Genomic DNA, 12,760 nt, shown 5'->3' on the forward strand with positions numbered 1-12,760 from the left:
GATCTGCCTTACAGTTAATTTCTCCTTCACTTTCTACCTCCCTCTTCCCATTTCCCCCTCTCTCTCACAAATGTTTATTAGGAATTTATTATACCCCATGTATGGTATTGGCTTCAGGAGATACGGTAGTGACCATGTCTGCCATGCTCTGTACTCTCTCTCATGGGACTTAGAGTTTAGTAGGGAAGAAAAACAATAAGCAATAATAACAAAATACAAATATATGTGTAATTTAATTACAAATTTTGTCTAACACCTTACCGTATTTCTGTTTTTCCAGTGAATGGAGAAAAGATATTCTGGGGAAATTCATTTGGATATAATTAATTACATTAAAAATCCTTCCAACTTGAATCAAAAAGAATAAAATACCTAAGAATAAGTTTAACCAAGGAGGTAATAGAAGTATATATTAAAAACTGTAAGACTTTGATTAAAGTACAAATAAATAAAATTGGCACAGAATCTGAATAGACATTCTCCCAGAGAAGACATCCTGGTATGTCATACTGGTTAACAGCTATATAGAAAGATGTTCAGTATCACTCATCATCAGGGAAGTGCAAATCAAAACCACTATGAGATTCTACCTCACACCTGTTAGAACGGATCTTACCAAGAGGACTAGAAATAAGATCTAGAGAAAAGGAAACCATTGCACTCTTGAGGGCAATGTAGCCCTTATGGAAACTAATGTGGAGGTTCCTCAAAAAATGAAAAGTAGAACTATCATATGATCTGTTGATTCCACTTCTGAGTTTTTATCCAAAAAAAATGAAAACAATAACTTGAGAAGATATATGCACCTCCTTGTTTATTGCAATAGTATTTTCAATAGCCATACATGAAAGCAACCTGAATTTCTATAGACAGATGAATGAATAAAGAAGATGTGGTATATATGTACTTGGGAATATCTTTCAGCCATAAAAAGAAGGAAATATTGCCATTTGTAACAACATGGATAGACCTTGAGGACCATATTTCATTATGCTAAGTGAAATAAGTCATGTAGAAGACAAATACTGCATGATCTCACTTATAGGAGAAATCTAAAACAAAACCAAAAACAAAACAAAAACTTAACTCATAGCTACAGAGAACAGACTGGTGGCTGCCAAATGTGGAGGGTGGTAGAGGTGAGAGACATGGATGAAGGGGGTCAGAAGGGACAAACTGTTAGTTATAAATAAAGTAAGTCTTGGAGATATAATCACTAATAGTGCTGTAGTATATATTTGAGAGTTGCTAAAACAGTGAATCTTAAAACTTCTCATCAATATATCCTGGTTTTGTGCTTTGAAACAGTACTTGCATCTCATTCCAGAGTGGAACAGACATGAACTTAAAAACTTTTAAATACTGATCATTACATAGGATGCAAAATGTTTATACTAAGAGAGTATCTTCAGGAATACAGGGACTTATATTAAATATAATTATTGAGCTAGAATCTGTCTGGTTAAGTGTTTAAAAGGAGTAAGAACTCTTTTGAATATCAGTTTCCTCATCTATAAAATACAGGAGCTGTATTAGATGGTTTCAAAGTCCCTTTGAGTTATAAACTGGACAAATCATTAGAGAAACATTTTTGCATTAAAATTTTTAGTGTATAATTAATGGTTCCGTAGTGGTTTAAAACTGTTTTTAGGTTGGTAGAAATGCACCAATCCAAAGATTCTCACATTATTCTGTTCAATTTGTCATTAAAACAGAAAATCATTTCCAATCTCAGGAGTACATTTCTCATGGTTAGACAATTAAAGATTTTTTTTCTTATATGTGACAATGTAAGAGGCCAGAAACCCCACTAAAGGTGATAACGTAGCTTGCAGGGATCTACTTGTATTCATATGCTGGTAAAATCTATATTTTCTAACAAAATGGATTGCATCTGTTTTCAATTTGATTTTTCTTATAAGAGGATAAAAAAGTGATTTTTCAGAAGTCTGTACTGTATCTTTCACAAGTAATGTTATGATATATAGTAATCCCTTTGTGAAAGCCTCGTAAATGTTGATGAATTGGAAATGGGATTGAGTAAACCCAAAAGTGGTTATATTCCATTCCATTTGAACACATTTACCTTAGGAAAATGCAACTAAATTAGAAAGTCTTCCATTTTTATAAGAATGCCTAAAACTTAGTGATTTCTGTGCATACCTACTAGACAATGGATATATATCCAGTGATAGATTATAACCTCCCTGCATGGAGTTTGAAGGAAAGATATATTTGAGGAGCCACCCAGAGATAATACAATGCATTTAAAGAGGATGGGGAAAAAAAAAAAAAAAGAAGAAGAAGGATGTGTAAAAAATTTCTTCCATTTCTGTTGCATTTCATTGTTAAACTTGAGGTAATATGCAATTCTTGTTTTCTAATTCTTCTTTTCCTATTCAGTTGAGGATTATTTATAGCCACATTATGTGTCTTGCCCTTAAAACAAATGTTCTATTCATTTATTCAATTTTTTCTTGTTCTCTTGCCTCTTTTGTCTCTATGCCAGACATTACCTCAAACTTTATTATCAGTCAAATTTATCAATTGCTTTCTGAGACAATAAGCCAATCTTTCCCATTTCCTTGAGTTAGGCAGCCATGTTCTATGTATAAGAAATAAAAATGTCAACACTCTAATTATTAAAATGTGTTTTATTTGTGGTCAAATATTACAAGTCTAATCTCTGCAGCCATATGGACAGATTTGATGACCAAATGATCCATACATTTCTGCTCAATCAAGAACACTGAGAACCCATTTTTCAAATATAGCATCTGTTTCTTTAGACAATTATGTTGATATATGCTTCACTTCATATGTAAAATTCCTGGTGCCTTATCAAGTTAAAATTTGAGGAAGTATATCATTTCATTTTAGAGGTAATTAATTGTAATGAATTTGGTTTTTCTATTCAATTTGTCTATGACACCACTATAAGGTGTTTTTGTTTTTTGGAAAATACCACTTCAGTGTATTAGTCTTCTGCTTTGACCCCTTCAATAATTTTTCACTGGGGTGTTTAGGATAAAATCCAAAGATCATATCCTGACTTTCTGACAATACATAGTCTGCCCTTGAAACAAGCTTCCAACTTCATGTTCTGCTGCTTCTTCTGAACATTGAAGTAGCCACTTGGCTTCAATCATGTTCCCAACATATTTGGAATCTGTTTTTGTGTGGTTTTTTTTTTTTTTGTTTTTTTTTTTTGCCGTCCTCTCTTCTACCTGGAAGGACTTTGCCTTTCTTTTTTCATTTACAGAATTATTTTTTTCCATTTTATTTTATTTTATTTCTTTTCAGTGTTTATTTGATGTTTATGCATGATTTTTTTCACTTGGCTTTTGAAGCCATTGTTGAAATATTCATTTAGGGGAAGGGAAGGGAATTGAGATATAGTGGGAAGGAAACCTGAATATGTACTATGTGGCAACTATATGATAGGCACTTTATATATGTCATTTCAACAAGGGATCCCTGTTCCCATAATATTCTTTTATCTAAGAAGGCATCATTATTATCATCATTATGACCAACTTCATGCACATTAGTGCATATCCCACTTTCATCATGTGTAGAGCATGTTACCAAGTGGTAACTTGGTATTGGGTATAACAAGATCAAAGAGATGTGGGTGGTTCTTTTTTTTTTAATATTTTATTTATTTATTTGACAGAGAGAGATCACAAGTAGGCAGAGAGGCAGGCAGAGAGAGAGGAGGAAGCAGGCTCCCTGCTGAGCAGAGAGCCCGATGTGGGACTCGATCCCAGGACCCTGAGATCATGACCTGAGCCGAAGGCAGCAGCTTAACCCACTGAGCCACCCAGGTGCCCCGAGATGTGGGTGGTTCTTGGCCCTAAAGAAAAGACAGGAAGATTTATTTTAAACTAAACTAAACTAATTTATTTTAAAATAAAATAATATATAATAAAATAATAAACGTGCAAAAATCTTAGTGAACACTAGCCCAGAGAAGAAGGGAGTTTACTAAATATTGATTAAAATACTTGCTCAGTACCTGGAGAAGTACCTTGAACCATAAACTTTTGTTTTATGAATGAATACAATTGCCTTACTGTTGTTACTTATATGATAATATGTGTTAGCCAATTTCCTCCTTCTAGAGGACAAATATCAAGGGATAGTTTTTATGGAGAGTGAAGTTTTTGCACAGTATTTGTTGTTTCCTTAATTGTTTAGTGAGTACTGTTAATGTAATTTTAAAATGTTTTTATTTTGAATAGTTAGGCTATAGCTTAATATTCAGCTCTGTTTAGTGTTTCATGAATAATTACAAGGAAAATTATTCACAATAGGATATAATCTTGAAAGACATATGAACCAGAGAAAGATCTGAGGTGGGTTAAAGATTACCATGATTTAGAATTAATTGTAGTAAGTTTAATTAAGCAATACCTATCCAGACATGCTCTATCTGTTTGATGAGAAATTGCATTTGCTATTGCAGAACACTTCTGAGAACCAGAAATCAGTCTTGTTCACAGTGAGGCATTAACACGTTTTTATAATCCAATTTCTTAATATTTTCCCTAAGACTACTTTTCAAAATACACTACTTGAATTGGTTCTAATCTGAAATATTTTTCTATGATTTTAAAAATACAGGGATCATTTTTCCTATTGTTTTTGGTACTTATTTATTTTATTATAAAAAATGAATATTTTGCTGGTCTTACAATTATTTTTCAATATTTAATATTCTATATATAGTATAATATTCTATATATAATTAATGTATACTATATCCCAATAATTCATAGACCCAATATATTGAAATTGGATTAGATAGCTTGCTAATTATCTTTTAAAAATTGGGTATTAAAAGAAATCCAGAAAGAGAGAATGGTGGGAAAAGGGATCTCCAATATTGGCAATACCATGTTCTTTTTAAAGGTTCTTTCCATTTCTTTTGAAAAATATGAAATGTCTATAATATCTCTGCATACTTTTTAAAATTTTTTAAAATTTATTTTCAGCGCAACAGTATCCATTGTTTTTGCACCACACCCAGTGCTCCATGCAATCCAAGCCCTCTCCAATACACCACCCAACCTCCCACCCCCCACCCCTTCAAAACCCTCAGATTGTTTTTCAGAGTCCATAGTCTCTCATGGTTCACCTCCCCTTCCAATTTCCCTCAACTCCCTTCTCCTCTCTAACTCCCCTTGTCCTCATAACTGTCTTTTGGACACCACCATCTCATTTTGAATATATTATTGCAAGTAGAAAACCTGACATCTGAGCATGGGTTAAAGTAGCATTTTATTCTGAAGCTGCTACAAGAACTAGAGGTAGGAAAAGGTTGCTGTTCACTGTGATGAAAAGAAACCAGGACAGGGAGTGCCTAAATCATGGGACTCACCAAAGCAAAATACTGCATCTAGAAGTCGAGGCTGTGTAAGACTATAGATGTTCCCGACACCTCTCACACTTCTTCTTTTCTCTTCTAGGTATTAAAATGGGTTGAGGAGGCAGTACAGTCCTCTAAAGTTCACCTCTTATCAACAGATCATTTGGAACAAGCTGTAAACACTTGGAAAATTCCTTTTGATCCCAGCCTAAAAGAGGTTACTGTGTCTCTGAGTGGCCCTTCTCCAGGGATTGAAATTCGCAATCCCTTAGGTGAGATATATCAAACATCATATGATAAAATACAAAAACCATAAAAGGTAAAAGTTTTTTTGTGCACTTATTTATGTCAGGTTAATTCTAACTTTATGAATAATTCAGCAAATGCAAAAGTGACTAGGAAAGATGTTTAAAAAGATGAAACTGTTTTAGTCGTAATTATTAATTGAATTACCATGAGATTTAAATAAACCTGAAACTCCTAATAATTTATATAGATATTGAGTCACTTAATTGTAGCTAAACTGCTTAAAAGGAAAAAAATTAAATTTGAGCCTAAAGTTATATTTTCCTAATTTATGTATGAGGAAATATTTCACAGTAACACGTTCTGTAAAATTCAGTATTTTATGTATTTTTAATGAATGACATGAAAAGTCTCCTTTTAAAACAACTTTTCTTTCTTTTTTTTTTTTAATTTATTTTCAGCATAACAGTATTCATTATTTTTTCACCACACCCAGCGCTCCATGCAATCCGGGCCCTCTATAATACCCACCACCTGGTACCCCACCTCCTACTCCCCGCCACTTCAAACCCCTCAGATTGTTTTTCAGAGTCCATAGTGTCTCATGATTCACCTCCCCTTCCAATTTACCCCAACTCCCTTCTCCTCTCTAACTCCCCATGTCCTCCATGCTATTTGTTATGCTCCACAAATAAGTGAAACCATATGATAATTGACTCTCTGTGCTTGATTGATTTCACTCAGCATAATCTCTTCCAGTCTCGTCCATGTTGCTACAAAGGTTGGGTATTCGTCCTTTCTGATGGAGGCGTAATACTCCATAGTGTATATGGACCACATCTTCCTTACCCATTCGTCTGTTGAAGGGCATCTTGGTTCTTTCCACAGTTTGGCAATTGTGGCCATTGCTGCTATAAACATTGTGGAGAAAGGGGAACACTCTTATATTTTCTTTTTTAAAAAGATTTTATTTATTTATTTGACAGAGAACGTTCAAGCAAGATAGAGAGCACAAGCAGGGGGAGGGCTGAAGTAGGTGGTGTGGGGTGATGTGGGACCCCGACATGGGGCTCCATCCCAGGACCCTGGGGTCATGACCTGAGCTAAGGCAGCTGCTTAACCCACTAAGCCACCCAGGTACCCAAACTGCCTAGTTTTTTACCATATCATATTCTTTGTAATATTTAATTTTACAGAAGACAATTAAAGACCACATTCATGCTCTTATTAAAATAATATTTTGGGGTGGTTGGGTGGCTCAGATAGTGAAGCATCTGCCTTTGGCTCAGATCATGATCTTTAGGTCCTGCGATCGAGCCACGCATTGGGCTCCTTGCTCAGTGGGGAGCCTGCTTCTCCCTTTCCCTCTGCCTGCCACTACTCATGCTTGGTCTCTCTCTTTTTCTCTGTCAAATAAATAAATAAAATCTTTTTTAAAAATTTGCTGTTAAAAAAAAATTTACTGTTTTTCCAATTACATGTTACAAACCTAAGAATTGGCCCGATTTCATTACTAGTTAATATTATAATAAGACTTACATTGAAAAGTAATCTAGTAAAGATAAAAACCTAATTTCCCTACTGGTTGCATTTAGAAATATTTTTCTTATCTGTTGATGTTTGCAAAGTATTATTATTTCCATTGTGGTTTTAGTGTGTTACTTTTTTTTTAACCTATCTGTGAGGATTTATACATAGAAAGAGGGTAACTAGCTTTCTTATTTATTCGGTCTGAATCTTAGAGAATAGCTAATCCCTAAAAGAATACAGCCAAGGAAATTGTCTTTAAGGCATTCATACTACCAATCAAATTGTAATGTGCAAAACAAGCAAAACCTATCTTTCAAGACTCTTCCAGGTTTAGCCAAATAAATGAATTTGTCCATAGAGGTAGCATTCCCTTCTAATATCCATGCTACCCAGGAAAGAGTTGTGGTTTTCACAATCTGGATAATTAAAAATGCCCATATCCATTACATGATGGTTCTACTACTTAAAAAAGTCATTGACATTGACACTGATATTTTAAAAGTTATGTGACTGTAAAACTTTTGATGCAAACATGGGATTCTTTTTTTTTTTTTAATATTTTATTTATTTATTTGACAGAAATCACAAGTAGACTGAGAGGCAGGCAGAGAGAGAGAGGGAAGCAGGCTCCCTGCTGAGCAGAGAGCCCGATGCGGGACTTGATCCCAGGACCCTGAGATCATGACCTGAGCCGAAGGCAGCGGCTTAACCCACTGAGCCACCCAGGTGCCCCCAAACAAGGGATTCTTATAATTGATTAGTATTTTAACTGTAGAAGTAGTCCATAGGAGAGCCAAGAGTGAAGTCAATAACTAAACTATGGCTTACTTCCAAATTTGCTTTTCCTCTTCTCTAGGTTCCAACTATTAGATACTTGAGATAAATCTCAGGTCAGTAGGAGATGGTATCATGCTACTTCCTTCCACTGCCTCCTTTAAATATGACAATAAAAGCCTTCTCCTGTGCTCGCTGGAAAACAGCTTAACATTCTGTGCTTTGTGCACAAAAAGGCCCAAGGCTCTCATGTTAGTAATACCTTGAGTGATCTCCAAAAAGACATTTATTCTGGTTTACTGTTCTTGCCATCTATTAAATTAGAATGTCTCTAGTGACAGCACCTAACTTCTCAGTAGCCATAATAATTGTTATCTAATTTGGCTTTGGCAAAATGATTATTCTGTCAATTATTATTCTTATTTTTAGACCAAATCCACATGGCAAATGGGAATCTGATACTCCAGTGTCAATATCCAGAAACCAGAAATTAAACCTATTTTAGATTTAAATAATGTTTTGAGCTAAAGGCACAAATGTCCATCAGGTAACTTATATTAGAAATGTATACAGCTAACACACATAGCTGAAATAAAGATTGTACTTGTTACCTTTATGTCTTTTAGGGAAGCTGATAAAAAAGGGATTTGGCCTGAACGAGTTATTAAATATCCATAACTCTGCCAAGGTGGTGAATGTTAAAGAGCCAGAGGCTGGAATGTGGACAGTGAAGGTACGATTATCTTACAAAGTCTGTGTATTTTACTTTGTTGTTGGCATGTTTTATAAAGTGTATACAAGTTTATGTATATATCTTCCCTTGCAATCATGGAGAAAGCTTTTACTAAAGAGCAGTATATATAGTGCATTTGTAAAGGTGTTTTGATCCCTTGAATTTGGTAGTATTAAGTTTTAGTGGCCATGAAATGCATTGATGTCACTGCAGAGTGCATTTTTTTTTAAAGATTATATTTATTTATTTGACAGACAGAGATCACAAGTAGGCAGAGAGGCAGGCAGAGAGAGAGGAAGGGAAGCAGGCTCCCTGCTGAGCAGAGAGCCCGATGCAGGGCTTGATCCCAGGACCCTGAGATGATGACCTGAGCCTAAGGCAGAAGCCTTAACCCACTGAGCCACCCAGGCGCCCCTGCAGAGTGCATTTAAATTTCTCAGGTAGTTTTCTGATGATTGGACCTGGAGATTGATTTTATTATACATTCCTACCTCCAGAACAGAAAGAGATAGAGCCTTTAGAGAATAATGGTTAGGGGCATCGACTCTAGTACAGGGCTACCTGGGTTGGATTCTCAGCCCTGCCTATTAAAAGCCACATTTCCTCAAGACTGTTAAGTTCTCTGTGCCTTGCGTTCCTCCTCACAATGTAGAGATGGCAGTGATAGTTCTTTACTTGGTAGAATTGTGCTGAGAATAAAATTAAGATCTACAAATGAAATACTTAGTAGCATAGTTCCCATTACAAAGGAAGCACTCAAGTTCTGTTGGCTATGGTTATTTGGTGGATCTGCATTCCTAGTTTATTTTAACACCAACTGGTATTTGGATCCTAAAATACACTCAGTAGTGTATGTTCACTGTAAGCCTTGTGTTAGGGTGATATGAAGGAGAGAACATACACCCAGAATTCAGGATACGACATGCTGAAATCCAGTTCTGCTGCAAGTGGTACATGGGACCTACTGGAGTGGATATTTGAGTGACTTGTCCATATTTCCCAGGGTTTTCAGTGTGCTCTGGCCTACTTCCAACTCCCGTATCTGCATTACTGTGCCCAGGAGGATTTTTTTCTTTCCCCCAGAACAGAAGAAGGCTGTTCAGCCAGAGAATGAGACCCCTCAGGAACAGTTTTCAGTCTCTGCAGGAATAAGCTCCTGTTGTCCGCATGGGAGCAGGGTTAAAAGCACACTTTTGAGGATGCATTTCTTTTCCTGTATCATTTCTCCTCTTCCTATTAGCATCCTTTGTACCTCCAAAATAAACAACGTGCTCTAGAATCCTTCTGGGATAACTCAAATGAAGATACCCTTTGCATCATTTACTCTTGCTATCTCAGCTTCCCTACATTTAAAAAAAAAAAAAAAAGTGAATTCATGGACTCCTGGTTGAAGGGGTAGAGCTGTTGTCAAAGTGCATTTTACACCATAGCAAGTTGAGGCACCATTTTTTAATGCCAGTTTTTTTTTAAATTTATGTTTTAATTTCTTTTCAGTGTTCCAGAATGCATTGTTTATGCACCACACTGAATGCCAGTTTTTTTTGCTTTTTCCTTTTTAAAACAATGCCTGTATTAACTTTCCCAACTTAATGAAAGTTTCCACCGTAACTCCATTCAAGCCCTAGAATATCGGTTCTTTATTCTCAGAACTCTCAGCCTTGTAGGAAAAGTAGAAACTGTATTATGGATGTTTTGGAAGGTGGATATTATGGGGTAAGAGTATAAGTGAAAATATAGTGAAAGTGAAATATAACGGTTCATCTGCCTGTTTTACTCACCCAGCTCCCTGCCAATACTAGTTACTCAGTATTTACTAGGTGCAGTAGATTGACAATGATGAAGACTTTACTGCTCTGTTTTAAATAAAAATGGCCAAATTTGATGTTATGGTTATTTCAACCAACTTGCCCACAGTATGACTAGTGTTGAGTCTGACTTTTTGTGACCACAGTTGGAAAGAGAATAGAAGGTTCTGAGTCTCTTTTTTCCTCAAATACTTTAAGCATGACCTAAGTCCGCAGTGTCTTGAGCTAGCAGGTTCACTGAGGCAACTTGTTCTTACTTTCTGATTAAGACATTGGTTATTGATTGTGAAATATGTACAAGTGACGACATTTCTTTTGCATTATTGGCAATTTATTGCAAAGTATTTGAACCACATCTACAGGTGATTTGGATTGCTACCAGTGGTATTTCTTCTAGTAAAACTCTTGCTTAGAAGAATAGGAATATTGCATGGCTGTGGTTTTAGCTCGTGCCTAACACACCTACCCATTCAGTCATCCATTCAATAAACATTTATGGTGTTTCTGCCCTGGGCCTTGTTCCCCAGTATTTAATGGGCACTAAGCACCTTTTAATTGATAATTAAGAACAGAGAAGCACTGAGGATTACTCTGTGAGTGAGGAGGGAGATGCTAAGGGGATGAGGTGATGGGGACTCTGTTTAGACAAGTCTCTAAGCTCAGTCTCCTATAATTAAGAAAACAATAAAAGGACACAGTATCTATTATCATATTATCTTAAATTCATATCTAGTTCTCACCCCAAAAGCCTCTGGTTTTGCCGTTACCCCATTTCTAGAGTACAATTAGTGGCAGCTGAACAAAGGACACACATTACAATGGATTTTAAAGATAATAAGCTTATTTTGCTCCTAAACGAAATGCCAAAATAATATGTCAGGTTGATGCAAAGGAAATTGAGCTGAACCTACTGATACAAATACCACTGCTGACTTTGGCTCTCCCTTTCAGATGGCTAATGAGTGATAATGTTTTACATGTGCACTTTCTCCAGAAGAGAAAGGTCTGAGATTAGATAGTATATCCCTGGTGTTATCTCCCATGCACTCTGCTACCTGGAAAATGTCTGCTCTATTAGTAGAATTAATAATGGCTTTTTGATTATTTCACAAAGCAGTTTTTAATCCCAAGTACGGAGAACAATCAGTCTATTATTTGACCTTAGCATGGTATTCAAAGGCAACCAACGAGCCTCAACCAATCCTGCTAGCTCCTGACCATCACTAGCCTTTATGCTCTAGTCAAATATAACTTTATACTGTCCCTCTCCCCATCTCCTACCACATTCTCTTGCCCCATGATTTCTCTTATGTTGCTCCTTTTCCTAGAATGCCCTTGCTTTCTGTCTGACTTACAACTTCCACAGCAAATGACAACACTTTTATCAAGCCTTTTCTGGCTTTTTCCATCTGAAAGGCTCTCCTTTTCCCTCTGGCTTTCTAATGCAATTTTTCTGCACCTCGCTCTTTGATGATTTTCCCCCTTAAATATTTTGTTAAATATTTATTGATTTATTTATTCGAGAGACTAGAGCCAGAGAACAAGAGAGAACACCAGCAGGGCTCCCCCTCCGGGCAGAGGGAGACTGTGTACTCAAGCAGACTGTACTGAGCAAGGAGCCCAGAGAGGTGCTCAGCTCCATGACTCATGAGATCATGACTTGAGAGGAAATCACCACTTAACTGACTGAGTCACCCAAGCACCCCATGATTTCTGTACAGATTTTCTCTTTCTATTTTACTCTAGACCATATTTTATCACTGGCATATGCCACAATGCCTGGAAATGAACTGTATAAATATTCACGAATAAAACCTAACACATTTATTCTGATGATATCCAAGGAAACAGGCTGAGGAGTTGATTTTAGCCTCTAGTTGATGTGCTAGTATGGAACACCTTAATTTGTCTGTGATTTAATATAATATATAATATAATATAATATAATATAATATAATATAATAAAACGAAAAGTAAATAAATCAAAAATAAAATAAAATGCTATGACAGTGGTAGTTTCTTTTCCTCTGTAGTTTTCCTTTAAAGCCTTGGTGATTACATTCCTGTGACTTATTAGGGCACTCTTACCAAACAGAGACAATGACTCAACTCCTCCATATAGGTCGTATAAATGACTCGGGTGTCTGCTGCAGACACCTCTGATGCTGGTGAAAACCTGTTAAAAAGAGGAAAGTTAGAATGTAAAGTTTTATTAAAAACAAAAGGGAAAGTCATCTTATGTCCCTAAATTTCCATTGTAGGGAATCTCCAAATCCTGGATATTATTTCTGAGCAATACAG

General features: G+C 35.9%; 1 protein-coding gene across 3 annotated transcripts in view; it reads left to right on the forward strand.

Moving 5' to 3' along the window:
- HMCN1 (hemicentin 1) overlaps positions 1–12,760 on the forward strand; it is a 485,682-nt gene that overhangs the window by 187,683 nt on the left and 285,239 nt on the right. For all 3 annotated transcript variants that reach the window (XM_004767964.3, XM_004767965.3, XM_013064227.2), the window contains exons 5-6: positions 5,472–5,643; positions 8,548–8,654. In XM_004767964.3, the coding sequence (XP_004768021.1) occupies positions 5,472–5,643; positions 8,548–8,654 (279 nt within the window). The remainder of the gene's footprint in view (positions 1–5,471; positions 5,644–8,547; positions 8,655–12,760) is intronic.

The sequence above is a fragment of the Mustela putorius genome, unplaced genomic scaffold, assembly GCF_011764305.1.
Source record: "Mustela putorius furo isolate JIRA1106 unplaced genomic scaffold, ASM1176430v1.1 tig00537335_pilon_pilon_pilon, whole genome shotgun sequence".
NCBI lineage: Eukaryota > Metazoa > Chordata > Mammalia > Carnivora > Mustelidae > Mustela > Mustela putorius.